Here is a 27,596-nt window from a genome sequence, read left to right as displayed (position 1 = left end):
GTGGTCATTCCGTTGATTTATACTTTGAAGCCTGTATAATCTAAAAGAAAGCTGCCTGTATCCAGTCAAATTATTGAAGCCTTGATAGTCAGTGTCCAGGGATGAGGGTTTGTTACCCAATAATGTCCTTTTGGTGATGGGGTGGTACTACATCCTCAGTGGGCCTTTAATCAGAGGCCAGAACTTTCCGGTGGTTCAGACTCTCCGTGTTAAACACCCTGCGTGATATACTACTTCCCCCAACACAAACACAGACACAGTGGTTATCCATTGTTTATGCAGTTAACTAATTTCAGATGACTTTCTGCCCTCTGTGCTCCCACTTTATCGGGGCAGAAGTGAGTCCGTTCCCTTTCGAAGATAAACCTGTTGCAACATGTCCTTGAGGTGAACTGCTTTGGAGTCTGAGGCTGGACATGCTAGTGGGAGGATTTGGGCTGAAAAGTGCATTTGTTTCTACTGCTGCTTGACCTTCGTTAATTGAGAGGCCCTGAGCCACTCCACTGACCTAGTCAGTCTGTGCCACTGCTGGCTTGGAAATGCTCAGCTCTGAAGGATCCCTGCATGCTCCCGCTGTCAGTCTCATCTTGAGAGCGTTCCCTTCAGTTTTAAAGATGAGCCCAGCAGAGCAGTCTTTTTCCTCGACCAAGGTTGGGTTGTCTCCCTGGGCCCAGAGGAGTCTCCTTGGGTGAGCTAAGAACAAGGTAGGGTTTCCCACAAAGCATTCTTCAGTGACTGACACATCCCCTCTCTTCTGTAGGGAAGGGGGAAGGTGTGTGTCAAGGATAGAACACACAGGAAGGTAGCTTTAGTTACTTGAGGGGCCGAGGGCCACAGCTCTGCAAAAATAAAGGTCTTGGATGTTTCTGGGTCACCGCTGGTACAACCAAAGGATGCCAGCCTTGTGCAGGTCCCTCCAAAGGGTGGCTTCCAGGGACAGGTCGTGGTTTGCGTAGAATATCAGTGGCTTCTTCATTCGATCGAAATAGTGGTCAGAAAATTTCTGGTAGTTGCTGGTGATGAATCCATAGGCGCTAACCTGGACAAGGACAGTTAGCATTTGAATTAGCATTTGAGCTGCTGTGTGTAAAGGGCTTCCTTGGTGCTCAGATGGTAAAGTATGTGCCTGCAGTGTGGCCCCTGGAGTAGGGCATGTCAACCCACTCCAGTATTTCCTGGAGAATCCCCATGGACAGAGGTTCCTGGTGGGCTATAGTCCATGGGGTTGCAAAGAGTCAGACATGACTGAGCGACTAAGCACAGTTTATAAAGTGGCAGGAACTTGGGCATAGCTGCCTCATGTGAAGGTGAGGAGGACAACCATTCTCAACCACGTTTTTATAGTTGCCCTGTGCTTTCTGCACATTTTCTGACCCAACTAAATAATCGTAGATACTGTCCCTGTTTTACAAATGGGGAAATGGGCTCAGAAAGATAACCAAAATGTGTGTCCCCAGTCACAAGCTAGTAAGTAGCTGGGCTGGGTTTTTAACTCCAGTCTGTGACACCAAAGCCATGGTCATTATGCTCAAGACGGAGGCAGAAAGCCCCTTACCTCCCGCTTCCTGTTCTAATGGTGACTGCAGACAGGAGAGTCCTGTGTGAAACGTGGAAAGGGGACCAGAGCCCAGTGGTGCTTGGCCTCCAGCTCTTGTGCCTGGGTCACCACTGCCTTTCCCTGAAGCCTGCTTCCTAGCCTCTGTCTCTGCAGCTCATGTGGGTACCACCCCAGTAAAGAATTGGCTCGTGGAGTGATTTCAGAGACTCCACGTGTGGAAGGCTGCCCACCTCAGTTTGAGAGAATCTTCCCAAAACAGATGTCCCTACCCACTTTGGTTGAGATTTTGCTTTGACAAGAGCAGTTGAGTTATATGTCCCTTAAACACCATGTGCAGCGGCTGCCCCGGGGCAGAGGGTGAAAGGACAAGGCCAGGGGAAGGTGGCCCTGGGGAGGAAGGCAAGACTGGGCCCAAGGCTGACCCTTAAGGGACCAAGAGCACTTCCTCCACCCCATTGCCTAGACTAGATGGCTCCTGCAGCTGGAGAGCCTTCCGCCACGGGATGGAGGCCCGGAGTCCCAGGTCTGGGCTAGCAGGCCTCAGGTAGAGGATCTCATAGATGGAATAAGGTTCCATTCACACCAGCTCTGCTGCTGTGGGCTCCTGAGAGAGCAGACCTCTTACCTGGTCACAGGTATGCAAAGCTGTCAGCAACATGAGGGCCCCAGTACTAGGCATGTATAGGTCTCCAAATTTTGTGTTAATCAACTTTGATTTCAAAAACCTGGAAGCAAAAAGAAGCATCAAAACTCAAAGACTCTGGAGGACTTCCTTGGTGGTCCAGTGACTAAGAATCTGCCTGCCAGTGCAGGGGACATGGGTTCAACCCCTGGTCCAGGAAGATCCCACATGCTGAGGAGCAAGTAAGCCCGTGTGCCTAGAGCCCGCACTCTGGAGGGGCCACCAAAATGAGAAGCCTACACCCCACAGCGAAGAGTAGGCCTTGTTTGCCACAACTAGAGAAAGCCCGTGCAGTAAAGAAAACCCAGTGCAGCCAAAAAAGCCCAAGACTTGTGGTCTTGCACATTAGCTTGAGGGTTGTGCCATTACACCAACTCAGGCCGGCTGGAAAACGGCAAAATTTTCTGGCCCTTCTACCCTCACCCATCTGCCATTTGGAGAAAAATGAATTATACACAGAAATCTTTGGTTGAAATAACACCTTAGGTAACAAGCAGTGAGGAGGAGAAACAGGCCCTCCTGAAGAACCACAGGTGAGACCCTTCCCTTTCTCCCGCTCTCTAGAAGCCTGAATCCAGCCTAACGTGCTTTTCCTCTCAGCAGCACCCTCCCGCACCACAACGTCACGGGCATAGTTGGCGTATTTAACCTGACACCTAAATTTCACCTCCAGACTGGCCAAGCAGGAGCCACACGAGGACAGAGTACACGTAGGTCCTGTGACTGGGCCGCTAGTGAGATGGTGCACGTGTGCATGCACACGTACACGCTTTCAGACACCCAGATGGTCCAAAATGAGGCCACAGTATGGTGACCATGAGCCTTGACCTCAGCCCTGGGTTCTCATCTAGGCCTTGCCAGGCAAATCACCTAGCCTCTCAGCCTGTTCTTCCTCTGTTGAGTGGTCTTCAGTTTGCCTCCCAGACGCTCCTGCCGCCCCTGGCCTGCTCTGGGTCTTGGGGTGCTAGCCCGGGCCTGCATGCAGTAGGCGTCCCAGCTGCAGCACCATCACCACTTCAGGCTGGACAGATGTGCATTGCAGGGGCTGCCCTGTGTCTTGTAGGTGGTTCAGCAGCATCCCCGGCCTCTGCCCACTAGGGGCACTCAGGTTGCCTGCTGCTGCTAAGTCGCTTCAGTTGTGTCTGACCCTGTGCCACCCCATGCCTGGGGTTCTCTAGGCAAGAATACCGGAGTGGGTTGCCGTTTCCTTCTCCAATGCACGAAAGTGGAAAGTCAAAGTGAAGTTGCTCGGTCGTGTCCAACTCTTAGCGACCCCATGGACTGCAGCCTACCAACTCTCCAGACAGGACAGTGGACCAGCCTCCTGCTGAGAACCACTGGTGGGTGGGGTGGGGGTGGAGATCGGCAGGCAGGGGTTCCCCAGGCTCCTCCCAGGGTCCTCCTGTGTTTGGGCCTGAATGCTGGCTTCTGCTAGTCCCCATACAGCCCCACACTTACGTTCCCTCTATGCCCAGCCTAAGTGTTGATGAACATTTTTGGTAAGTAAGCCTGTTTCCTGTCTGCCTTGACCGATAGAACATCACCTCCATCAATGTGTTTAACAAGGTGGCTCAGTGGTAAAGAATCCACCTGCCAATAACGGAAGACTTGGGTTCAATCTGGGTCCAGAAGATCCCCTGGAGAAGGAAATGGTAATCAACTCCAGTATTCTTTGTGGGAGATGCCATGGACAGAGAAGCCTGGCGGGCTACCATCCATGGGGTCGCAAAGAATGGGACAGGACTGAGGGACTAAACAAGAAGTAAATGAAGCAGCGGGAGTGCTGCGGGGGGGGGGGGGCCCGGCCACGGGGGTCCTCGGCACCTGGCCCAGCTGTGGGTTTCATCTTCGGGGATTAAAGCCAGTGCTGCCGGTAGGTGTGGGGCGAGTGGTGGGGGTGGGCGGGGGAGTCGCTCCCAGCGCCACCCCTGCCCGCACCTACCTCTCTCTCAGGTAGCTGATGAAGTCTGGATGGAGTAGCTTGAATTTGCCGGCAGAGGAGTCCGGTCCAAAGTAGGTCTGAGGCCTAGGACCCACGATAGAAGTGAACGGAGCGGCCAGAGCCGTCGTGGAGCGAGGAGAGGTGGAAGGCGCTGGGGCGGTGGCGGTGGATGGACCGGTAGGGGCGGGGCTGAGAGTAGTAGCGGGAGAACGGGGTGTAGAAGGTGGCTGGGAGCACCGTGGGCACCACGTGCGGCTTCCCGCCCACCAGGACCTCGGTGGGCGGGGTGTAGGAGAGGGAGGAGGGGGGCGTGAACAGGGCGGGGGGAGACGGGTAGGAGCAGCTGACCCGGGGCAGGTGCGGAGGCGGCGGGAGGAGAGGGAAGTACAGGGAGTCGGGGGGCTGGCGCGGGCGCAGGCGGTCCCGGGCGCGGCAGGGGAAGGAGCAGGGGAAGCACTGGTTCTGCGGGAGGGGCGAAGTAGGAGGCTGGAAGAAGGGGGTCTCTTTCATGAAGCGGGGCACGTAGGGGGCGATGTAGGACGGGATGCCCCGGATGGGCCCGAGCCCGATGTAGGAGGCCGAGGGCGCGGGGCTGTGGGCGGGGGACTTGGCGCCAGGCATGGGGGGAGTTTGGGAAGAGTTTCGGGAGAGGGATTTCAAGCCAGATTGAGAGGGAGATTTGGAGGCGGGTGGAGTGGCATTTTGCGAAGACCCTCGAGGCTGGACATGAGGGCTGGGGGTCAGGGAGGAGGCCCGGGAAGAGGGCTGTGAGGCATTTGGGGTGGCAGGGTGAGAGGGGGCACGGGAAGACCCCCGGGTAGGGGACGGGGAAGGAGCTGAGCCGCCAGAGCTGGCATAGGGCTGCTGGTTGGTATGGTTGGATCTGGACTGGGAGGGGGACTGGGCAGGGGACGGATTAGGGGAATGGGAGGGGGAGCTCATTGGTGTTGGGGAGGCTTAATGTCCACCCGATGTCTTTGAGCCAGCCCCCCCCAGCCCCCAGGAGCCAGTCCCATCTGGGTCCCAAAGCCCACCCCCAGGAGCGGCTGCCAGGCGATTGTTAGGTCATCAGCAGGTTGGGGCGGGGCACGGGGCGGGGCTGGCCTGGCCCTGAAGGGCTTAACCCCTCAGGATGCCTCAGAAGGTGTCTTTGAGGGTGGGTGAGATGTCCGGGGGCCAGAGAGACAGGAGGTCCAGTCCTTGCGGCCACAGGGGTTGGTGCAGATTTGTGAAGACCCAACTCAGGGACAAGAAATTGTCTTCAGCACCACAGGGAGAAGGTTCAGATGAGGCCCGGACATGGTTCAAAAGAGCTGGACACGGGCCTGCTGCCCAGGAAGGTGGGGGAGGACAGACAGAGGGCCCTTTGTTCCCACTCCGCAGGACACTGGGCCCACGTCCCCTGCTCTCCCATTTCATGGGCAGTTTTGGGAGGGTGCCTGCCAAGGAATGCCATGAGTCCTGGCCCCCATCCTTGGTCTCCAAACACAATGCACTCAACGGGACAGCAGGGCCAGCTGCGGACAGGCCAGCTGGGCGGGTTATGGGGACCACATCTGAAGCTGGGGGGCCAGGCCTGCCGGCCCCCATTCCAAAAGGAGCCCCTTGAACTGCAGCCCACCTGGTCAGGAGGGTCCCTGGGGACGAGCAGCATTACTTGAGCTTTCCCGAGGGTAGGAAAAAAAGAAGAGTTTACTCTTCTAATGCTCTGATGGATTCTTGGGGCCTTTCTGGCCACCTTCAGCCACCTTTCCCATCTGACAGTGGACCCGGGAGCAGTACCATGCCCTATTTCCCTGCTTGGCTGCTCACCTGTCTCCTTTATCAGTGCCCTCCGGGACACGCACACCCAGGATGGCGGATCTCAGCATCATGTAGTCACGGATGTCCGAGGGGATGAAGATATAGCGCAGGTGCTGTCAGGGCAACAGAGAAGCAGCCCCAGTGGGGACAAGACCACGGGGACTTCCTGCTCCGAGTGGACCGCCCTCCGCCCAGTCGGGCCCCCTGCCCTGGCGGGAGCATTTCCCTTCTGAGTCTGTAATTTCCACGTTCAGGTGCCCTGTTCTTTCAGGTTCCACTGAGGGTTTCAGCACTCAAACCCGTTGATACTCTTCCCTTCAAGGAGCCGTGCTCAACTGCCATTCCCTTGAGTGTGGGCTGGACTGAGGGACTAAGAATTTTTCTAACGGATAAGAAAAAGTGGGAGTAAGGAAGCGTGCGTGACCCCCTTGGAGAGGGGGTCATAAAAGACACTGGAGGAGCTTCCTTGCTCTCTGGGATTGCTCACCCTGGGTCGAGCTAGCTAGCCCATCGGGGAGGGAGTGTATTAGTCTGCAGAGGGGCCGGCATGGTGAGGGCTGTGAGGGAGCCATCTTCACCCTGGGCCAGGTGGGCCTTCTGATGACCGCAGCCCCTGTCAAGCCTGACTGTGACTACTGGGAGACCCTGAGCCAAAACCACTCTGATGAGGGACTTCCCTGGTCCACTGGTTAAAACTCTACCTTCCAATACAGGGGCGCGGGTTCAATCCTTCGTCAGCAAACTAGGGTCCAACATGCTGCTGGTGTGTATATGCTTAGTTGCTTGGTCGTGTCTACCTCTTTGCAACCCTGTTGGACTGTAGCCTGCCAGGCTCCTCTAGCCATGGGATTTCCCAGGCAAAAATACTGGAGTGGGTTGCCATTACTTTCTCCAGGGGCTCTTCCCAACCCAGGGATTGAACCTGCATCTCCTGTATCTCCTGAATTGCAAGTGGATTCTTTACTTGCTGAGTCATCTGGGAAGGGCATCCCTGATGGCTCAGACAGTAAAGAATCGGCCTACAATGAGGGAGACCCAGGTTGGACTCTGAGTCAGGAAGATTCCTTGGAGAAGAGAAAGGCTACCCTCTGCAGTATTCTTCCCTGGAGAATCCTATGGACAGAGGAACCTGGAGGGCTACAGTCCATAGGATCGCACAGAGTTGGACACAACTGAATCAAGTTAGCATGAACGCATACAGGTTCTGTGGCTACACTAGAAATAAAACTGTGCTATCTTGTTTTATCATGAGCTAAAAGAGGCCTTGGAGCATGGATGCTGTGGCTTGGACACCCCTGACATCCCTGGTAAGAGGAGGAAGCTGCTGGAAACTCAAACCAGCCCTATCGAGGACCACAGCACCCTTATCCTGGGACCTCCCCACTGCATGTGGGAGCCAGCCTGCTCTGGAAGGGGAAAGAAAATGAACGTCTCTCAGTCTTGTCTGCCTTTTTATGACCCCATAGACTATATGGTCCCTGGAATTCTGAATTCTCCAGGCCAGAATACTGGAGTGAGTAGCCTTTCCTTTCTCCAGTGGATCTTCCTGACCTGGGGATCGAAGTGGGGTCTCTTGCATCACAAGTGGATTCTTTACCAACTGAGCTCTCAGGGAAGCCCCCTAGAAGGGGAAGCATGGTGTTAGAGCATCTGGGTGTGGTTGAAAGAGCCTGGAGGCAGCAGACAAACTCAGGTTCCAGTTCACAGGTGCTGCTGTGCTGAGTGTGTGTGGGGTGGGAATGGAGGAGACACTCAGCAAATGCCCTCTGGCTGGCTGTATGCTGCTGAGCTCTGGGTCGGGGGGTAGCTGGGGTTTGAGTCTGGCTCCACTGCCGCCCTGCTGAACGAAGGGGCCCTGAGCCTTAGCACCCTCACCAGTAAGAGGGGGCTGATGTGGTCTCTGTAAAGTGCCTGGCACTCCATAAGCCTTCAGTAAATATTAGTCATTCACGCTCCACTCCAGAGCTTTCCTGGTCCTGAGCCACAGGGTGCTCATCACACAGGCCCTAGATCCCGGCGCACAACCTGTCCATCCACTGGGCTGGGGCTTGGGAGCCCCATGACCTGCCCCGCGGTGCGATGAGGGGGGCAGACAGGAAACAACAGCGCTCACTGTCAGGGACCATGGTGCCCGTCAGAGCCTCACCTGTCCCTGCGGCACAGAGGTGAAGCCCACGTTCGAGTAGGAGATGAGGGAGTTCTTCATTGTGTTCACGGTGAAACCATAGAAGGAAATCTTGGTGCCCACGTCATTCTCGAAGCCTTTGATCACCGCACCATTGAGTCTGGTCCAAACAGAGGCTCATCAGCCTGCTTGTGGCTACACGGTACTGCAGGTTGACTTCCATCCCCAGGCTTCTGGCACTCCCTCTACCCATGGCAGCCCCAGTGCCCAGTCGCCAGCCCCATCCTGACAGCCGGGCACCTGAAGGGACACCCTGTGAAATGGGTGAAGCCAGCCCTGGCAGCTCCTTCCTCCCAGGTCCCCTGGGTTGACCACAGCCTCGCGCATCTTCAGGGTCTGTCTGCGTAATGCCCTTGTCCGTGCCTGTCGGCCCATCACAACTGCTGAGCTGCCTGAGGCCGCTGCTGCTCCATTAGCCCACGCCCTCACCTATGATGCTCCCCCCTGGGGGGCTGGCTGGGAACCAGCTCTCCACCCAGCTCCTCTTCTGCTTCCTCCCTGGCCCCTGGCCCACATACCTGAACACGTAGTCATGGGCATCAATGTTCTGACCCTGGCGGGAGCCATTCAGAATGCCTCCGTTACCCACCACGGCACACCGGATGCAGCCAGGAAGCAGCTCCCTAGAGACCGCGAACAGCCTTGTGCTCTCCGAGCCGTTCAGGAGGCTGAGGGTGGAGGTGATGGCTGTGGGACAAGGTGGGGCACCATGAGGGGCACTGGGGCCTTCTCGAGACTCTTCCTGGCACCCTGCACCTGCTGAGGCCTGACACCAGGCCCCTCTCGAGAGGCACAGAGGGTGGAGGACGTCTGCAAAGAGGGTGGGGTGGGAGGGTTGGCTGTGGCCCCAGTCATCTCAAGAACTCAGATAACCAGTCCTCCCAAGACTTTGCTTATTCCAAAAGGAAATAATTTTGGGCCTGCGGGGCTGGGGTGGAAGGGCCGATTTAAAGTGGAGGGGGCTCTGGGTGGTCTCTCCCAGCAGCAGCCATCAGTGGGGCTGTTTGAGGGCTCACAACTGCTATCCTCGGCCACCTTTGGACACTGACCATCTTTCATGCCAGGCCCCAGGAGGGCAAGAGCTGCTGGTGGCGGGGGTGGGGTGGGGCGGTAGCCAGGCCCCTCTCCTTGACCCTTGTAAAGGGTGCTTGTAGAGGGAGGAAGTCTCACATCAGTGGTGGCGAGCCTTGAAGCCTGCCTGGGAGGAAGTGAGGAGAGAGGGGCACCGTAGCCCCAAAGCAGAAGGCATGGACTAGTTAGGGCCAGGGGCTGCAGGTTACCTTGGTGGGAGAGCCCCTGCCAGCCGTAGGGGGCTTTGTGCTGGCTCAGGCTGTCCCAGAGCTGCTGGGTGAAGAGGTCCCCCGACAGCAGCACTGGAGTGGAGAGGTTAAACAGATTCTGGAAGCGAGGGTGCCGCTGAACGGCGAGGGAAAGTGCATGTTGACAGAGCAGGTTCTGTGGGTGACAAGATAAGAGGGCTGTTTCTTTTTAAAATTTACTTATTTGGCTGCCTTGGGTCTTAGTTGCATCACGTAGGATCTCCGTGGTCAGGCCTCTCTAGGTGTGGCACGCGAGCTCTCCGGTGGCACTGTGGGCCTCGCTGCCCTGAGGTATGTGGGATCCCACTTCCCCACCCAGGGATGGAACCCACGTGCCCTACACTGTGAGGCGGATTCTTGACCACTGGACCGCCAGTGTTAGTCGCTCAGTTGTGTCCAACTCTTTGTGATCCCACGGACTGTAGCCTGCCAGGCTCCCCTATCCATGGGATTCTCCAGGCAAGAATACTGGAGTGGTTGCCATTTCCTTCTCCTGGGTGGGATCTCCCCCTACCCAGGGATCAAACTCACCAGGGAAGCCCAAGGACCCCCAGGGAAGTCCCCGAGGGCTGTTCTGGAACAGCCAGGAACCTTCCAGGGAGCCCGCATACCCCACAAGAGGGCTGGGAGGGAAGCACGCTGCCCTTCCCTCTCCAGACTTGGGCCACCCCCTAGATGTGCCAGCCAAGCTGGCCTGTATGCAGTGGTCCGGTGAGGATCAGAGAGCTTTCTGGATTTACCCTGCCCAGTCCTTCTCCCTGGATGCCATGTCTCTCGGGCCTGACGGCTCTGGCCTACTACTTTACCTCACACTTGGGGGGAACTTGAGGGCACTTTCCCACAAATGGGTAAGAGCTGCCTGCCCTGTATTGGAGGAGGTCCACCCCAGGCCTTGGAATCCATCAGCCTGGGTCCAAACCCTTGCCCTGGCTGTCCTTGCTGCAGTAGGGTTCGTGTGGAAAGGGCTGTTGGGAAGATCTGTGATGTCTTTGACCAGCTGGTGCCTATCTTGAGTTGAATAATATCCCCTCTCCCAATTCATGTCTGCCCCAAACCTCAGAATGTGACCTTATTTGGAAAGAGGGTCTTTGCAGATATAATCAGTAACGTGAGGTTATACCGTAAGGTGGCTTAGCGGTAAAGGATCCACCTGCAATGCAAAAAGGTGAAGGAGACGCGGGTTTGATTCTTGCGTTGGGAAGATCCGCTGGAGGAGGGCTAGGCAACACACTCCAGCCTGGAGAATCCAATGGACAGAGGAGCCTGGCTGGCTACAGTCCATCAGGGTGCAAAGCGTCAGACACGACTGAAGTGACTGAGCCACACACATAAATGGAGTATAGCTTCCAATGTACTAAGGTGGGCCCTAAATTCAATGACTGGTATCCTTATGAGAAGGCATGTGCTAGGCTTCCCGTGGTGGCTCAGGGGTAAAGAATCCACTTGCCAGTGCAGGAGACACGGGTTCGATCCCTGATCCAGGAAGATCCCACATGCCGCGGAGCAATGAAGTCTGTGCTCCACAACTATTGACCCTGTGCTCTAGAGCCTGGCCCCACAACTATGGAGCCCATGGGCCGCAGCGGCTGAAGTGTGTACGCCCTAGAGCCTGTGTTCTGCCTCAAAAGAAGCCACCGCAATAAGAAGCCCGTGCACCGCAGCTGGAGAGTAGCCCTCGCTCACCACCACTAGAGGAGGGCCCACACAGCAACGAAGACGCCGCACGGCCAAAAATAAAACCATACAAAGAAGGCACGTGCTGATGGTGGGGTGCGGGCAGAGAGTGAGTGATGCAGCTCCAAGCCGGGGGACAGCTGGAGCCCCCATAAGCTGGAAGAGGCCAGGAGAGATTCTTCCCTGGAGACTTCGGAGGGCGGCTGGCCCTGCTGGATACCTGACTTCAGACTTCTGGCCTCTAGAACTGTGAGAGACTCCATTTCTCTTGTTTTAAGACACCCACGTTGGTGGTCTTTTGTGCCAGCAGTCATAGGAAGCCTTGCAGGGGCCTCCGCACACAGCGACCTTGAAGGAGAGCATGGGTACCAGACAGGCCCCAGCCCCCTCTGCCCGAGGACCCCTGTGTCAGATTCCTGAGCAGCCCCGGCCTGGGTGGGGCTATTCTTCCATTGAAGGGGCTCTTGGTTAAGCTGTTGGTTTGATCAAAAGACAACGTGGGAAAGAGTTGTAGTCGTTTCTGCTGTTAGGTGACATACGAATGCCTAAAAACCATCCTTTAGAACCGCAACCCAAACCACAGGGCTTTTGGGAAAAGGGACTACGAGCAGCAGAAACTCAGAAAACGATCAGTGATGCATACAATGAAGATAGAAACAGTTTTACACACATTCACTGGTTAGGAAACATCTAGAAAAGTGAAAATGTTGGTCACTCAGTTGTGTCCGACTCTTTGCAAACCCATGGACTACAGCCCGCCAGGCTCCTCTGTCCATGGGATTCTCCAGGCAAGAATACTGGAGTGGGTAGCCATTCCCTTCTCCAGGGGATCTTCCCGACCCAGGATCAAACCCAGGTCTCCTGCATTGCAGTCAGATTCTTTACCGTCTGAGTCACCAGGGAAGCCCAAGAAATATATAAGTAGTTCTCAAAATATGGCGCTTGACCTTGGAAAAGAACTGACATTTGCTTGGGGATGTGCGCTTCGGAAGGGTGGCAGTTTGGGAGTTAGCGTGAAGTGGTGGGAAGCCGGTTATAAAACATGTGATGAAGCAGATGGCTGGCTGAAGTGTGCACGTGCGTGCCTTTTGGGTATTCCTACATGATTCCCTTCGGTGGAGTATGGTTTTCTGCATTTATCAGTGTTCTGGCTGACAAAATCACTGATAAACACACACGAAATTTGGGTTCTGCTCAACTTGTTTTACCCCCACAGCAATCTTTATGGACCAAATGCATGCTTTAAAAGCAAGCATTAAGCTGAACTTACTACATCAGTTTCACTCCTCTTCAGTTAATCATAGGGATGTTTCCCAGGGCCTCCTTTACAAGGCTCCAAGAGAAAAATCTTCAGGTCTCCATATCCAGAAGGGCTGCACTTTGCTTGGGCAGCTGGCTTGCTTTTATCTCATGGACAGGGTGGTAAGCTTTCCGTCTTTGCTGTCATCACAGGGAAGCTCAGAGCCCATCTCTGACACCCTCTGGCATATTTTTCATGCACTTATCTGACATTATTGTCTAACTTTCTTACCTTTATTTTTCCTTTACCTACTTCTTTATTTTATTCTTCCCCCCCCCCCCATGTCATATATATCCAAAAGACAAAAGCTCAAATCCTTTTGTTTTTAAACCAGATGAGGAAATATGTCAATTAGCATCAAGTAGCTCAAGGTGAAAAGGACTGTAGGAAAAGTAAAGATGACCTGGCCAAGTGCTTTAAGACGCTTGAGGCCTTTCTTCAGCCAGTCAGCCGAGTGTCCACCTGACCTCTGTTCTTGCGGCGGGGGTGGGTGGGGTCTCCATCACCTTCCGGGGGGAGCTTGCTCTGCTGCTGACAGCTCTGCAGTCAGTCTTGCATGTGGTGAGATCTTGCCCCCACGAGACCTCAGTTAACAAGTTCCAGTGTCTTGGGCATGAAAAAACAACTCTTAAACCGGGATCAGGCCAGAATTACACAGTCATCATCCCGCTCGACTGCAGCCTGCAGAGAGGGTGAGGGCACCTTGCTTGGGAGTTCAGAGCCAGCCCGGGGGTCCAAGAGAGGCTTGAATCCCTGTGCCACCTCTTTTCCACGGATAACCTGAGCAGGGTATCTCTGAGCCTCATTTTACTGTAAAAGCTGCCTCCCAAGCTTGGCGACAGGTGTAAGTGAGAGAACGCAGGCAAAATGTGTGAGATGGCCTGTCAGGCCACGGTCAGTGAGCTCTGTTACAGAGCAGGGGAGTCCCCTGGGCTTGGTGTTTACTTCATGGTAAACAGTTTAAAGGGCTTCTCAGGTGGTGCTAGTGGTAAAGAACCCTCCTGCCGATACGGGAGACGTAAGAGATGCGGGTTTGATCCCTGGGTCTGGAAGATCCCCTGGAGGAGGGCATGGCAACCCACTGTAGTGTTCTTGCCTGGAGAATCCCATGGACAGAGGGCTACAGTCCATAGGGTTGCAAACAGTCGGACACGACTGAAGTGACTTAGCGCACATGCATGCTAACAGTTTAAATGTGAGTTTTACAGTAAAAAGACATTTTGATGTGTAGAATGTAAAAATCAGAGAACTTTTAAAGATAAATCAAGATTTGCAAGAACTTTTCTGCTGGTTATACCCCAAGAAGTAAAAATGGAGCCATGTTTCTCTGCTGTTGGGGTGCAGGGACCTCAGTGGTCAGGTCTGAAGAGCTCTGGCTGGCTGGCCCCTCAGTTCTGTGCTCCATTCTCCGGGTGAGGAGGGGGATGTAGGGGGGGTGGGGGGAGAGGAGGGAGGGGGATTTCCAGAGAGCTCCCACCCAGCAGGCTCACAAGAATGTTCTCATTCCCATTTTTCTTTCCCCTCGTATCCAGCCACAGGGTAGTCCACCACTGTACCTTTCTTGTCCCAGAATTTGATGCCTTGGGTCCAAAGAAAGCTTGCGACGATGACGTAGAGTTCCTGGGGGAGAAGGAGGAAGTAAAGCCAGGGTCTGACTTGCCCCCGGAGCGTGCTCGTCTGGTAACTCTGGAGGCTGACCATCCATCAGGGTCTGATTTTTTATTTTTTCCCCTATGCTCTGGTTCTTGCTCATCTCTTTCTCTTTGGGCACAAAATATCACCTTATTATGTTCTGCCTAGCCCCTTGGCAAGTGGCTGAAATGTGGAATGTACTGGAATAGTGAGATGGTGGTTAAGAGATGAAAACATAAAATAGGAAAGATTGCCAGCTCCCTGGGCTTGTGACCACCTAAGCGGTCTCCCTGTTAAGGCCCCAGAAACAAGTGTTAGATCCCGGGTGCCCTGGGCCCCCTTCACCTGGCGAAAGGGGTGGGGCCAAAGCCCAACTCCATGGGTTTGGGTTCCAGGGTCTCTGGAAGCCACTGAACTTCTTAGAAGCTCAGTGCCTGTGTCTGTTCAGCAGGGATGATCATGCAGGTGTGAAGATGGTCAGATTTGGGGCCTGGGACCCTTTGCTGCAGTGTTTGCATTTGGACAAACATCTCCTCGAGCAACAAAACGCAAAGTAAACTACAAGGGACTGAAAGTAGCTGAGTACATGCAGCAGCTGCGGTAAATTATGAACAAAGAGATACAGGAAGACCAGACTCTGAGCAGAAGCAGGTATGCACGTTCAGCCGGCACACGGCTTACCACTAAGCCACCTCTTTGGCCTGACCCCCTGGACCCATCCCTACTGTCACCCTGTAGAAGGAACCAACTCACTGAGCCCCCCTCAACCCCAGGGAGCAAGCAAGAAAACCTGGCATTGGGTTTGCTTCCTGTTGCTGTGGCAGGGGCCCCAGTAAAGCCCTGCCTGCATTCTTGTCTGGAACCTTCAAACAGAGTCTGTGTTATCTTATGTAAGAAGTGTCTTCTAAATATTAGCTATTGTTACCTAAAGGGCAAAGGGAAGGGACCCTGTGACAGACCTCAATGACACTGACCCTTCTGGAGGGAGGTAAGGGTCTAGGTTATTGCCCCACACCCACCTTCCAGGTGCTAGGTGGTCCCTGCACCAATGTGTGTGTGTGTGTGTGTGTGTGCACGTGCGCTTAGTTGTGTCTGACTCTTTGTGACCCTATGGACTGTATGTAGCATATCAGGCTCCTCTGTCCGTGGGATTTTCCAGGCAAGAAGACTGGAGTGGGTTGCCATTTCCTCCTCCAGGGGATCTTCCTGACCCAGGAATCAAACCTGCAGCTCCCGCATTAGCAGTAACATTCTTTACCACTGAGCCACCTGGGCAGAGGGCAAACAAGAAGGACCAGGAGCCCCTATCCATTCAAGAGGGTGGTCGGGCTACTGCCAGACTCCTCTCGCCTCCCCTGCAACCCGGAGGGAGCAGGTGGGGAGGATCTGAGATCAGCAGTTTCGAAGGAAACAAAGGCTTCCAGTGACTTCCTTCTAGGCACCAAGACTGTTTGAGCCACAAGGGTGTCTGGACCCACCTGCCTTCAGGGTTGTGAAAGACTTTGGAAGAGCAGGCCAGAAAAAGCAGGGCGATCCTTTCCTCCACTCAACCCAGATCGGCCAACCACAAAACCCTGTAGCTCCTCTCAGAGGAGGAACTGGGACCGTGCTGCTCAGCCCAGGTGGCCTTCAGGAACCCCCAGGGAACTTTTGAAAAACACCAGAATTCTGATCGGATGGTTCTGGGTCTCCAGAACCCCCCACCCCCCACTGTCATCCCTTCCTCCCCAGTGATTCTAATCTGCAGCCAGGCTTGGAACCTGACCGAGGAACTGCTGAACGGGCAGAATAGAAACAGGAGGGAGCCTTGAATCGCTCAGGTCTCAGAAAGGCCAGCTCCTCTCCAGAGCACGCCTTCTGTTCAAGAGACTCCCCCAACACCCCCGCCCCCGCCGAATCCAAAGGCTTTTAGACACCACCCTGGGAATAAGGCTTCTCCAATGGCTCAGTGGTAAAGAATCCACCTGCAATGCAGGAGACAATGGGTTTAGCCAGGAAGATCCCCTGGAGGAGGAAATGGCAACCCGCTCTAAAACGAGTCTAGAAATTCCAAGCCTGGGAACTACTGACTGGACCGATTCCACCCTCTAACCTGCAAGGAGAGCCTCATCTCCCATCTCCGGTGTGCCAGGCCTGGTCCCAGCACTTGGCTTCCCCTGGACTCCCCACTGTAGCCCGGGAGGGCTGCTTTTGATTCCCAGATGAGGGGGGTCACGTAGCTTGCTTGCCCTGCTCAGATTTCCATCCCACCTGTCCCTCTGCTTGTCCAGCTCCTAATGAGGCTGAGTCTGGACCTGGCCCCTGGAGTTTAGCTAAAATGCAAACATCACCAAAACATCAAGGATATGGACAGATTGTACTAGATTTTTAAAACATGAAAGGTCATTTAAAAAAGCTTTGTTGAGATATAATGGATGTTCAGTCAACCTCATATGTATAGTGGTATTAGTTACTTTTGAAGGATGTTCAAACAAATGTGTTTCAAAATATCCTTACAGAAAACTGATACGTATCTGCTTTCTTAATACCCTCAGTCCTTTTCAGTCCTTCTCTTTATGCAATCGATGTCTGACTCCAAGGAGGCTAAGGTAACTTCAGGTGTTGCCAGGCAGAGCACCTTTGGTTCTAAAGGGAGGGTATGCATAATCAATGGCAAGTGTGTTTCATATTGTTTTGCAACATTGGGTGCCCTTTGACTTTGTTTCCTGAATGTTTTTTGTTTTATGTTTTAGTCGCCGCTAAGTCCTGTCTGAGTGTCTGACTCTTTTACGGCTCCATGGACTATAGCCCGCCAGGCTCCTCTGTCCTTGGGATTTCCCAGGCAAGGATACTGCAGTGGGTTGCCATTTCCTTCTCCAGGGGATCTTCCTGATCCAGGGATTGAACCTAGGTCTCCTGCTTGGCAGGCAGATTCTTTACCACTGAACCACCTGGAGAGCCCCATTCCTGAGAGCAGACACTAATTCTGACTTCATTCCCTTTAGTGAGGACTGTGTGGGTGGAAAAGCACTGGGAAGGGAAAGCCAGGGCCCAGAGTCCTCTGCACCAGGCTGTAGGTACCCGTGGGGCCTCACAAATCCAGACGCTGGGCACAGCTCGGTCCACCTTCCGGAAGAAAAGCTAAATCCCTTTTAAGGTTTCTTCAGTAACTGGAACCTTGACCTACCAAAGGCAGGCTCTCAGGTTTCTCCTCCTGGGGCACAAATGAAAGGAAGGTGCCCAGGGTCAGCGAGAGGGAGCGGAGCGCAGAAGGAGCAGCTCAGGGAGGGAAACTTGGGTGGAGCCCAAGGTGGGCCCCGGTCCACCTCTTCACCGGATTGCGCCCGGACGGGGCTTATCAAAATAAACAATGGAACAGAGCGGGAGGAGAGAAGCGAGCCGAGCGCGGGGAGGGCAGGGACCACAACGAGCCAGAGAGGCGCGACCTGCCGCCGCCGGACTGAGGAGCCGCGTGCAACGCTGGACCTGGGAGACTTGGGTCCCTGCCCCCAAAGTAGAATCTGAGAAATGTGACGTTAGCGAGGGACAATTCGTGGAAAGCCAGGACTGATTTTATCTGACTCCGATGTCCAAGCCAAAGTTGAACAAATGAAAGGGTTTCTAATCAGGGCTGGAGGGGAGTCAGCAGAAAGCTGTCGGGAGTGGATCTCCGGTGCGCAAGGGGCGAAGCTCCTCTTGGATCCAGCAGCAGCTGTGGGACCCCCGGCAGCACGAGTTTAACGCCGGGGCGGAGGCTCTGGGTACAAAGGGCCGCAGCCCGAGTCCCCGCGGCAAGCCTCCCCAGAGGGCGCGCCGGCCCGGGGCTGGGCGCCCGGCGCGTCCCCCGCGCCCTCCGGACAGGTCCCGCGCGGCAGCTCCTACCTGGCTCCGGTGCGGGGCCCCAGGTGCAACTCCACCGTCGAGTACAGGGCGACCAGGATCCCGGAGCCGGCAGCCGCGAGCAGGAGCAGCGGCCAGCAGAGCCGGCCACGCTGGAGCCCCATGCAGCCTCGGCCCGAGGGCGTCCCGTCGGCAGCCGACCCGGGCGGAGAGGAGAGGCCCGGGCGCGCCGGGCTGGACTCCCGGAGTCGGCCGTCCGGCCCCGCCCGGCCCCGCCGCGCCTCCCCGCCCCGCCTCTCTCCCTCTGCAGGCTCCCGGCCTCTGGACGCCGCCGCACCCTTGGGGGCTGCGCGGCGGGTCCCAGAGGCGAGAGTGTCGCGCCGGCACCCAGAGCTGCCCGCGCCTCTCAGGCGCTACCCTCTGTCCTCCGCACTTGGACGGCCCAGCCCAGAGACGCCGCGAGCCGGTGTTGGGCAGGGCGCTTCCCGGTACCGTCAAGGGCGGGCGTGCGCGCGGTCCGGGGGCTCTGTGGGGCCGCGGGGCGCGGGGAGACGCCGCCACCTGCCGCCTGGGCCGCGCACTGCGCCCTCGGGGGCCCCCCGGGGCCCGCGGCTTCCAGGCACCCGAGGCCCGTGGGAGGGGCGGGGAGCGTGGAGGGTTAAACCCCGACCGCTCAGACCCCGGGTGAAATTGGAGGGGGTGAGGCAGGGGGCCTGCCCGGGATGGGAAGGGCAGGATAGCTGAGGTTGTCCGTCTCTCTCATTTGACTGGCCAGAGCCCTCAGTCACAATGAGTCCCTGTTACAAACCCGGGGCAACCTGGAGATCTCAGCAACCCAGAGACACCTGAAAGGTGTAGCAGACGCCCAGGTGTCACCAGGAAGGCCCGGGGAAACCCGGGCACCCGTGCGCCGGAAGCAGAGCCTTTCCAGGGGTGAGCGGTAGATGGGACACTGTATTCTCCAGTGGACATCATTCTGGCCCCAGAAACCTGTGAAATACCCTAGACCCTGAACTGTCAACAAATGCAAGGATGTCAGGCACCTGCAATCCACCCACCCCCAACCCCGCCCCAGTCCTCATGTAAAGGATAAGCCTGGGTGCAGCAACAAGAATCTGTCTAATTGCAAGGCTTCTGGGAAAACTTCGTGCAGTCTCTGCTCTCAGGCAGGAGCAGGTCCTTCAGGCTCAGTTCACATTATTTAAAAAATGCTGCCCCTGGCTACCCTCTTGTCAGACCTGTTAAATGGATGATTTCAAGTCTTTTAATCTTTACCATTTTCCACCCCCCCAAATCCCTGTCTCTGTTACTTATCCCTTGATCAGCACCTTCTCCCATTTCCTCAGGGGTTGATAAAACATCAGACCTCTCTAAGTCCCTAAGTCCCAAACCTACCCCCAGCCCCTGTGGCTCGGCCGGCCGGTAAAGAATTCAACTGCAATGCAGGAGACTGGGATTTGATCCCCCGGTGGGGAAGATCCCCTGGAGGAGGGCATGACAACCCACTTCAGGACTTTTGCCAGGAGAATCCCATGGACAGAGGCGCCTGGAAGGCTACAATCCATAGGGTCGTGAAGAGTCAGACACCACCGAAGTGACTTAACATGCACACAAGCACATTCGTATTAAGGATTTGGGTCCATCTCCAGTGCCTAAAAGACAAATACCTCAAGATTCCCCTGGTGGTCCAGTGGCTAAGATCCTGATCTTCCAATGTAGGGGGCCCAGGTTTGATCCCTGGTCAGGGAACTAGATCCCACATACCACAGCTAAAGGTCCCCAGTGCCAAAACTAAAAAGATTCTGCATGCTGCCACTAAGATCCTGCACCGCCGAATAAATAAATATATACATATATTTTAAAAAGGTAATACCCCACTAAGACCAGAGCTTCCTATCCACCACATGGGGTTCTCTTTCCTGTCTGCAGCCTCCTGTGTCCTCCCCCCCTCCACTGTCTCCCGGCACATCAGTTCTCTCCCTGAGGCTTTCTTTCCTTTCCAGCCAGGCCCCTGGGGGTCATAATCTGAGAGCTACTCTCATCGTAACCCAGATTCTCCTGTGTTCCTGGCTTTCCGCCCAGCAGAATTCCGACCTGGATTCACACTCTGATCGGCCTGTGCATCCCCTCCCCCATGCTGCCTGCTCCCTGGCCTGGCTGGGAGCTGCTGGCCGGGGACTGTTTCATTCCAGAGTAGAATGGTACCCACTAGGCATCAGTTGGACTCGCCACACCAGCCATTTCCCCATCCTTGGTTAGCTCCAGCTTCCATCCTGCCCAACAGGGATTCCAAGATGTCACCTCAAGCCTCCTTTCTCCCTGCCATACCTCCGAGAGGGGAGCTTCAATTCCCCAGGCCTACAATTACAAAGGCACCTCCTGGCCAGAATGTGAAGGGTCCGAGGTTTACCCTGTGATCGGGCTAACAGCTCAGCCCACTACAGTTTTATGGATGCTGGCAGAAGATGTGAGACTCTGGGGTCAGAGATGAATGACTTGATTACTGGTGGCACAATGAGCAACGTGAACTTCATGGTGGTGCCTCCTTGCTTCTCAGACCCCACGAAGGGGAGGCAGAGGGACCCAAAAGGGGCCACACAGCGGGTTTGCTGCACGTACAGTGGGTTTGCCGCACGACTGAGGAACCTTGAACAAGGGAAACCAGAATCTTTTACAACGGGCTTCAAGCAAACATGCCATTGCCCTTGAGGCAGGCATTAAAAATTATACTGGAGGGACTTCCCTGGTGGTGCAGAAGTTAAGACTCTGATCTTCCAATGCAGGGGATGCGCGTTCAATTCCTGGTCAGGGAATGAAGATCTCACATGTTGCAGGGCACTGCCAAAAGACTTTGTTTAAAGAGAGGGGAAAAAAAAAAAAAACAACTTAGGCTGGAAGTAAGAAAATTTGTCCTCTGCTCCAGATGGGGGTATTATCTTTATCTTCCAGACAGATTTCTATATACCAACATTCTTGGAAAGATAGTCCGGGACAAAAGGCAGTTAGCGCCTTTGCTAATGTGTGCAGAAATGAGATTCACCCGGCGAGGGCTCCCAGCGTCTTAATGTCCACGCCTCTTCACCTGCACCCGCCCAAGCTCTCCTGTAAAAGCCAGCCTCTCTGCTGTGTGCTCCCACCTCTTTGGGTCGCCCTTTGGCAGCCATCCCTTCCTGATCTACAGGGCCCGGCCTATGCGTGTGTGCTCAGCAGCTCAGTTGTGTCCATCCTCTTTTGTGACCCCATGGACTATAGCCCTTAGGCTGCTCTGTCCTGCTCTGTCCATGGGATTTTCCAGGCAAGAATACTAGAGTGGGTTGCCATTTCCTACTCCTGGGGATCTTCCCAACCCAGGGATCGAACCCTTGTCTCTTGTGTCTCCTGCACTGGCAGGTGGATTCTTTACCACTGTTGCCACCTAGGAAGCCCCCCTGGGCTGTGAATATATCCCAAAGAGCTCATCCTAAAAAGCAAAACAAAGTCAAACAAAACCTCTGTTGAGCTGACACCCTTCTTAACTACCCTTTCCTTCTCATCCTCCTTCTTGTTGGGACAACCACGCTGGACCATTTCTCTCTGAATCTGGTTTCTTTACCTACCTCCCCACTGAAACTGTCCCATGGAGGCCACCAGGGCCTGCGTCATTCCTGGTGGAACAACGGAGCAGACGTTTTCCAGTTCTAGTCCTGCTGCATCTGCCTCTGAATTTGGATTCCGAAGAAAATTAAAAGTGTCATCTTCAGGGCTCCTTTTAGCTGTTTGTTAAATCCAGCATCTGGCCACTCCCACAAGGTAGTTTCTGCTGACTGCCTTTTTCTGGTTTAACAGTCATGCTTTCTTGTGCGGACCTGAAACAAACAGATGGCCAGCTATTTCAACAGCAAAACTGGTTTTATTTGACCTACTGTATAGCCCAAGGAACTGTTACTGCTCAGGGTTCTTGGCCTCTTTAATCAATAGAAATTGATCAGAAGCCGGATAAGAAATTCAGGCAAGGCTCTACTGGGGGCCAGAAGGAACTCTTGTTTGCTTGATCCTGAGGAGGGGCAAGCTTGTTCCTTATATGGGGTGAGGGCAGGGGTGTGTCCAGGGAGTGGGCTAGAGGGGTGGTGGCTTGGGTGGTTTGCCTACCCCTTGGGTGGTGATGTGTGCAGGGTTAGGGTTAGCCATCCTGTCTTTAAAAGTGGCACTTGGGTTTTTTTGTCTCTTTGTATCGTTTGGGTCCAGAATTTGCCCCAACTGTGCACACATTCGTGCAGTCATTTTTATCTTTTTAATTTATTTTTTAATTGGAGGACAATTGCTTTACAATGTTGTGCTAGTTTCTGCCGTACAACAATGTGAGTCAGTCATAATCATATACATACATTCTCTCTCTTTTGAGCCTCCCTGCCTTTCCCCTGTCTCAACCCTCTAGGTCATCACAGGGCACCAGGCTGGGCTCCTGTGTTATATAGTAACTTATCACTAGGTACCTATTCTACACAAGAGCACAGTCACTCAGTCGTGTCTGACTTGCAACCCCATGGACTATAGCCTGCCAGGCTCCTCTGTCTTTGGGATTTCCCAGGCAAGAATACTGGAGTGGTTGCCATTTCCTCCTCCAGGGAATCTTCCCTCTCTGGGGATCAAACCCTCGTCTCCTCCGTTTCCTGCAGTGGCAGGCAGGTTCTTTACCACTGAACCACCTGGGAAGCCCTCTTTACATTTCACACTTAGTGTATACACATTACTGCTACTCTCAATTTATCCTTCCCCTGCTGTGTCCACAAGTCCATTCTCTACATCTGTATGCAGTTATTTTTAGTCCCATACAGATTCCTTTTTTGTATTTCGTAGCTGGAGGAAAGGTGTGTCCAGATACAAGTTCTATATAAATATATTTATCTTCCCTGGTGGTCCAGTGGTTAGGACTCCATGCTTCCACTGCATGGGGACCAGGTTTAACTCCTGGTCAGGGAACTAACATCCCCGCAAGCCACTTGGCACAGCTAAAAAAAAAAAAAGAAAGAAAGAAAAAGAAACATTGGGCTCAACAGAGAATTGGAATTTCTGGATCTATAACTAAGTACCATGTGCAGGTCCCGAGGGGCAAGGGAGGGAAATGGCTTTTACAGAGGAAACAGGATCTGGGTGGCTACCGTAAACAAAGAATCCAAGGCTTTTCACTGGCTGAGTCCTTGCCAGGAAGAAAGCGGGACCTTTCTTCTTCCTGTTGGGCTCTGCTGCCCTCGCTGGGCGTGAAAGCTTCCCCCTTCTGTCTCCTGACTCTGTTTAACGGAGGTTTCTGTTTACTAGTTTTTTACACCTGCTTATTTGCTTGTCTCATCTATTTCTGTTGGAAACTGGACATTTTAATTAGAGTTGTAGCAACTCTGAGTACCCCCCAGGCTTGTTGTAGCTCCCTTTTTTGTTTAGTGACTGGCTGGCTCGTTTTAATGAAGTCTCCCTCCTCACCCACCCCCTTCTCCCCACTTTGCAGATGAAGAAACTGAGAAGTAACCCGAGGTCACAGGACCTTGGGAGATGTCACATTTCTTTCTTTTTCTTCTTCTTCTTTTTTTTTGAGATGCCACATTTCACTTGGTCTTTTACCATTTTCTTTTTGTACTCCTTTTATCCCTTCATGTCTCACTACCCACGAAGTCCATGAATGCTGTTCTCAGCAAAGTCACCTTTTAGGGGTGAGATCAGGCCTGGGGATCAAGAAATGGATATCCACTCTTCTCTCATTAGCTAGGACCTACCAGAAGGGTTGTACTCCACACCTGCTTGGCCCACGGCCACCCTGCAGGACATCCATCCACAGAGACAGGGACTCCTAAACCCTCCCAGATGACCTGGCCAGGGAAAGCCCACCTCCACGACCCCTTGGGTTTTTCCTCCAAGAATCTCCCACCGTCTTGGCCAGCGAAAGCAGGGTCTTCTCACCCACCACACCCCCCGCTAGAATGTCTTAGTTCACATCTCCTCCACCTCCTCACACTTCTGAAGCTTTTTTTCTTTCCCCCTGGTCTTTGTGGTCCCTGAAGTGTTAGCCTCTGATGCACAGGGAAGTGCAGTTTGGGGTCTGCCCACTGTCACCCTGGGTTAGCCGTGACTTGGGCCAGATCATCTTCATCTCTTCCCCTGACCACGTGCAGCTGTTAAGATGCGTTAATTGCCAGTTGATCTGTTGCTTTCAACAATGCCCTGGCACATAGATTGCTCTACAGACTCGGGCTCCTTTGAAGGAACAGCTCCTGAGGTTACTGTCTCCTGTTTCTCTCCCTGATTCTCTCCTGCAAACTAGCTGATTTATGCGCTGGCCTGATCTTCATGGAATCTACACTCTTCTTCCAGTTGCCTTTCAACACAGCCTTCTGTTGTTGTTGTTTTTAATATATATATATTTTCTTATTTATTATTATTTGTCCACACCAGGTCTTTGTTGGGGCATGTGGAATCTAGTTTCCTGACCAGGGATCGAACCTGGGCCCCCTGCATTGGGACTATGGAGTCTTAGCCACTGGCCACCAGGGAAGTCCCATCCTTCTGTTTTGAGAGCATCCTTAGGCTTGAACTTCTCTGCTCTGTTGCAGATAAGGTCAGTTCCTTTGGGAAGAGATTAGACCTGTCTGTTTTATAGTCTGCTTCTGTCCCTAGGCAAACTCTCTGAGCCTGGACTCCAGCTGTGGGTGGGGACAATGATGTATTTCTCTCTGAGTGATACCCCTGTGTAAGAGGTGACCAAGTGGCAGAAGACAGCCTATAGCTTTGGATCTTCTCTGCTTGCCTCTCCTGGCACAGAACCACCACTTTAGGAGCCGGGGCAGGGATGACCAAGGCCCCAGAATCCTCAGTGGTATCATGCCCAAAGTAGAGCCTCATGCTCCATGAATGGGAGGGCTGAGCAGAAGAGAGTCCATAGCTTAGCCTCAGAAGCAGGGACTTAGGGCAGGATGAGAAATGTCAATGCATTAATCCTCCTAGAAAGAACCCCCTGACAGGGAACTGATGGGAGAGTGAGCCCTGTACACTTGGTTGTACCAATCTGGAGTGGAGTTTTTGTCTCCACTGGGCTGGGAGTAGGGAGGGAAAGAGAGAGAGAGAGAGAGAGAGAGAGAGAGAGAGAGAGAGGGAGGGAGAGAAAGAGCAATTCTGGCTCAAAGACTCATCAATTTTTAGTAGATTTTCTCCAATAGATGTTTCTGTATTTGCTATATATTTTTAGGACCATTTCCAGATACTTCGAATGGTTATCTCTTAAAAAATTCTTTTTTCATTTGTTAATTTGGATGCTCCAGGTCTTGGTTGGGCATGCAGGATCTTTAGTTGCAGCATGTGAAGGTCTTAGTTGTAACATGTGGGATCTAGCTTCCTGACCAGGGATTGAACCTGGGCCCCCTGCGTTGGGAGTGTGGAGTCTTAGCCACTGGACGACCAGGGAAGTCTCAATTGTTATTTGTTTATACTTTTCACCAGTTCCACTGCAGAGTGGGTCTGTGGAATTTCTTGGGCTGTCATATTGGAAATTTATCGCCTGCAATGATTTTTAACTTAATGTTGGTTTTTCTGTTGGTTTGTTATTCTACAATTTTATTGTTTGAATCAGGGAAATTTGAATACAAACTGGATATTTGGTGAATCTAAGAAATTCTTAACTCTTTTAGGTGTAATAATATTACACCTATTATTTTAAAGAGTTTTTAAAGTCTTTGAAACTTTAAAGTTTTTAAAGTCTTTAAAATTTTATTTTAAAGAGTTCTTACCTCGTGTAATGCATAGTGAAATGTCGGCAGATGAAATAATAATGATGCATGAGATTTGCTTAAAATAGTTGAGTGTGGGCCCTAGTGGGAAGGGGATAAGGATGAAACAAGATTGGCTAAGAGTTGACAATTTTTCTATTATGCTGTATTAGTACTTATATTAATTATTACTAATATGAGCTACATGCCAGTTCACTGTGCTATCCTTTCTACTTTTGTATACATTTGAAATTTTCCATAATAAAATGTTAATTTTTTCTTTTGTCTACATGTGAAATATACTTCATTAGATATCTTAGAAATATGTTATTTAGTTGAATTAAAATCTTGAAGAGTATATATACATACTTTTCACCTAAGATTATGTTCTATAGAACTGAGAGATCAAACTTCGAGTGCTCTTCATTCTGAAACAACTTTTATAAACATCTTTGTAAAAAAATTCTTTAACTAAAATCAATGTATTTTTCAGTATCTGAAATGGCATGAATTTCAAGCAAGTTCCCAATCAAAATTTATCAGATGTTCTAATTATGTACCAGAAGCTAGTTTTTGTTATTTCAATCAAAACCATTTTTAGATGATTAATTATTATTTTATGAAAAAAGCCATGATGAAAATTGTTCCAGTTTTAATTCAAGAATTTATAAGAAGAGAAATTTATGCACTGAATTGAAGCTGAGTAGAAACTGAGCTTGCAAAAAGAAAATACAGTTGATGACAAAATTTTGAATATCAGCTGGGATGTTCTGGGTCAGTCAGAGCATGGATTAGCATTTGTGATTCAAACAATTAGTGCCTAATGCTTTTCAAGATGTAAAATGTTTCTTTTTCTATGTTTTTTTCTATAGATCTATTAATGGGAATTTTTTTTCAATCCCTTGGAAAATGTCAGCTTCTTGAGAAAACAAATGTTATTTTGTCAGAAATGAGAAACTAGTCTTAACAATAGATAATTTGTCTGTTTGTATGACAGCACAGTTGATAAAATTTTGCACAATTATGATTGGTCCTGGGAATAATAGGAAACAAAAATGTTAAAATTGTGAAACTTAAAAGTGATTTCATCATTAATCTCAATTGTGCTGCCATAATACTATATTTATTATAATGAATTAACTGTTCCAAAATAAATCAGTGATTTACTATTTTCCCATCTATGATGCTTAACATAGCTCACTATGTTTTTTTTTGTTGTTGTTGTTGTTAGTTTGGAATCCAAATTGAATCCATGTGCTATCTTGTTTTTAAGGGAGGAGAGCCTTGTTTTTTAAAATAAGCTGTTTTTTAAAGATTTTTTAATTTCTATTTATTTGTCTGTGCCAGGCCTTAGTTGCGGCATGTCGGATCTTTAGTTGTGGCTCACAAACTCTTAGTGGAATGGGGAACTCTTAGTTGCATTATGTGGGGTCTAGTTCCCTGACCAGGGATAGAACCTGGGTCTGTTGCACTGGCAGCTGGGAGTCTTAATCCCTAGATCACCAGGGAAGTCCCTCTCTTTACTATCCATTTACTATCACCTGGATCCTAAATATTTTTCAAATCTGTGCTCATCTCCCCGCCCTTACTAGAAGTGGACAACATTGGGTTACAACTGTTTTCTAATCACCAGTCTGCCTTCCACTTTGTCCTCTCAAATTCAACTTTTGCTCAGCTAGCTGCCAATGTGACTTAGATGGCGCTCTAAACATAACCTCTCTTTGGCTTAAAGATTTCAGAGGTTCCATATTGTGCGTGTGTGCTTAAGTTGCTTCAGTCACGTCTGACTCTTTGCAACTCTATGGACTGTAGTCCACCAGGGTCCTCTGTCCATGGGATTCCCCAAGCAAGAATACTGGAGTGGGTTCCCATGTCCTCCTCCAGGGGATCTTCCTGACCCAGGGATCAAACCCACGTCTCTTATGTCTCCTGCATTGGCAGGCTGGTTCTTTACC

At 52.3% G+C, this 27,596-nt stretch overlaps 1 protein-coding gene across 11 annotated transcripts; it reads right to left on the bottom strand.

Annotated features, from left to right (window-relative positions):
* Positions 1-260: 260 nt before the first annotated feature.
* Positions 261-21,649, bottom strand: ST6GALNAC2 (ST6 N-acetylgalactosaminide alpha-2,6-sialyltransferase 2). 11 transcript variants are annotated; one of them, XR_011247209.1, is made up of 10 exons: positions 17,957-18,452; positions 14,020-14,083; positions 9,451-9,625; positions 8,689-8,980; positions 8,132-8,270; positions 5,995-6,098; positions 4,183-4,266; positions 3,831-3,877; positions 2,184-2,283; positions 261-1,039 (listed from the first exon to the last, which is right to left on the bottom strand). XR_011247209.1 is itself a non-coding variant. In XM_069543898.1 (10 exons), exons 2-10 carry the CDS (start codon positions 18,076-18,078, stop codon positions 872-874), a joined length of 1,125 nt encoding a protein of 374 aa, XP_069399999.1. In that variant the 5' UTR covers positions 18,079-20,763; positions 21,511-21,649; the 3' UTR covers positions 261-871. The 11 variants fall into 11 exon arrangements, 8 of the variants coding, with proteins under 8 accessions (XP_069399999.1, XP_069399996.1, XP_069399997.1 ...); XR_011247210.1 differs by having other exon boundaries at positions 4,183-4,371; positions 8,689-8,857; XR_011247211.1 differs by having other exon boundaries at positions 8,689-8,857.
* Between the last annotated feature and the right edge of the window lie 5,947 nt (positions 21,650-27,596).

Source organism: Ovis canadensis, chromosome 11, assembly GCF_042477335.2.
Source record: "Ovis canadensis isolate MfBH-ARS-UI-01 breed Bighorn chromosome 11, ARS-UI_OviCan_v2, whole genome shotgun sequence".
NCBI lineage: Eukaryota > Metazoa > Chordata > Mammalia > Artiodactyla > Bovidae > Ovis > Ovis canadensis.
The sequence above is the reverse complement of the archived record's forward strand: the minus strand, read 5'-3'. Positions and strand labels throughout refer to the sequence as shown.

Excerpts from the sequence above, each read along its gene's own strand:
- ST6GALNAC2 (XM_069543893.1), bottom strand. The coding sequence starts at position 18,078 with ATGGGGCTCCAGCGTGGCCGGCTCTGCTGGCCGCTGCTCCTGCTCGCG. Across the intron at positions 8,981-9,450 it reads GCAGGGGCTCTCCCACCAAG|ACGTCCTCCACCCTCTGTGC; the intron begins GTAACCTGCAGC and ends CCCTCTTTGCAG. Across the intron at positions 1,040-2,183 it reads CTTTGCATACCTGTGACCAG|GTTAGCGCCTATGGATTCAT; the intron begins GTAAGAGGTCTG and ends GTCCTTGTCCAG.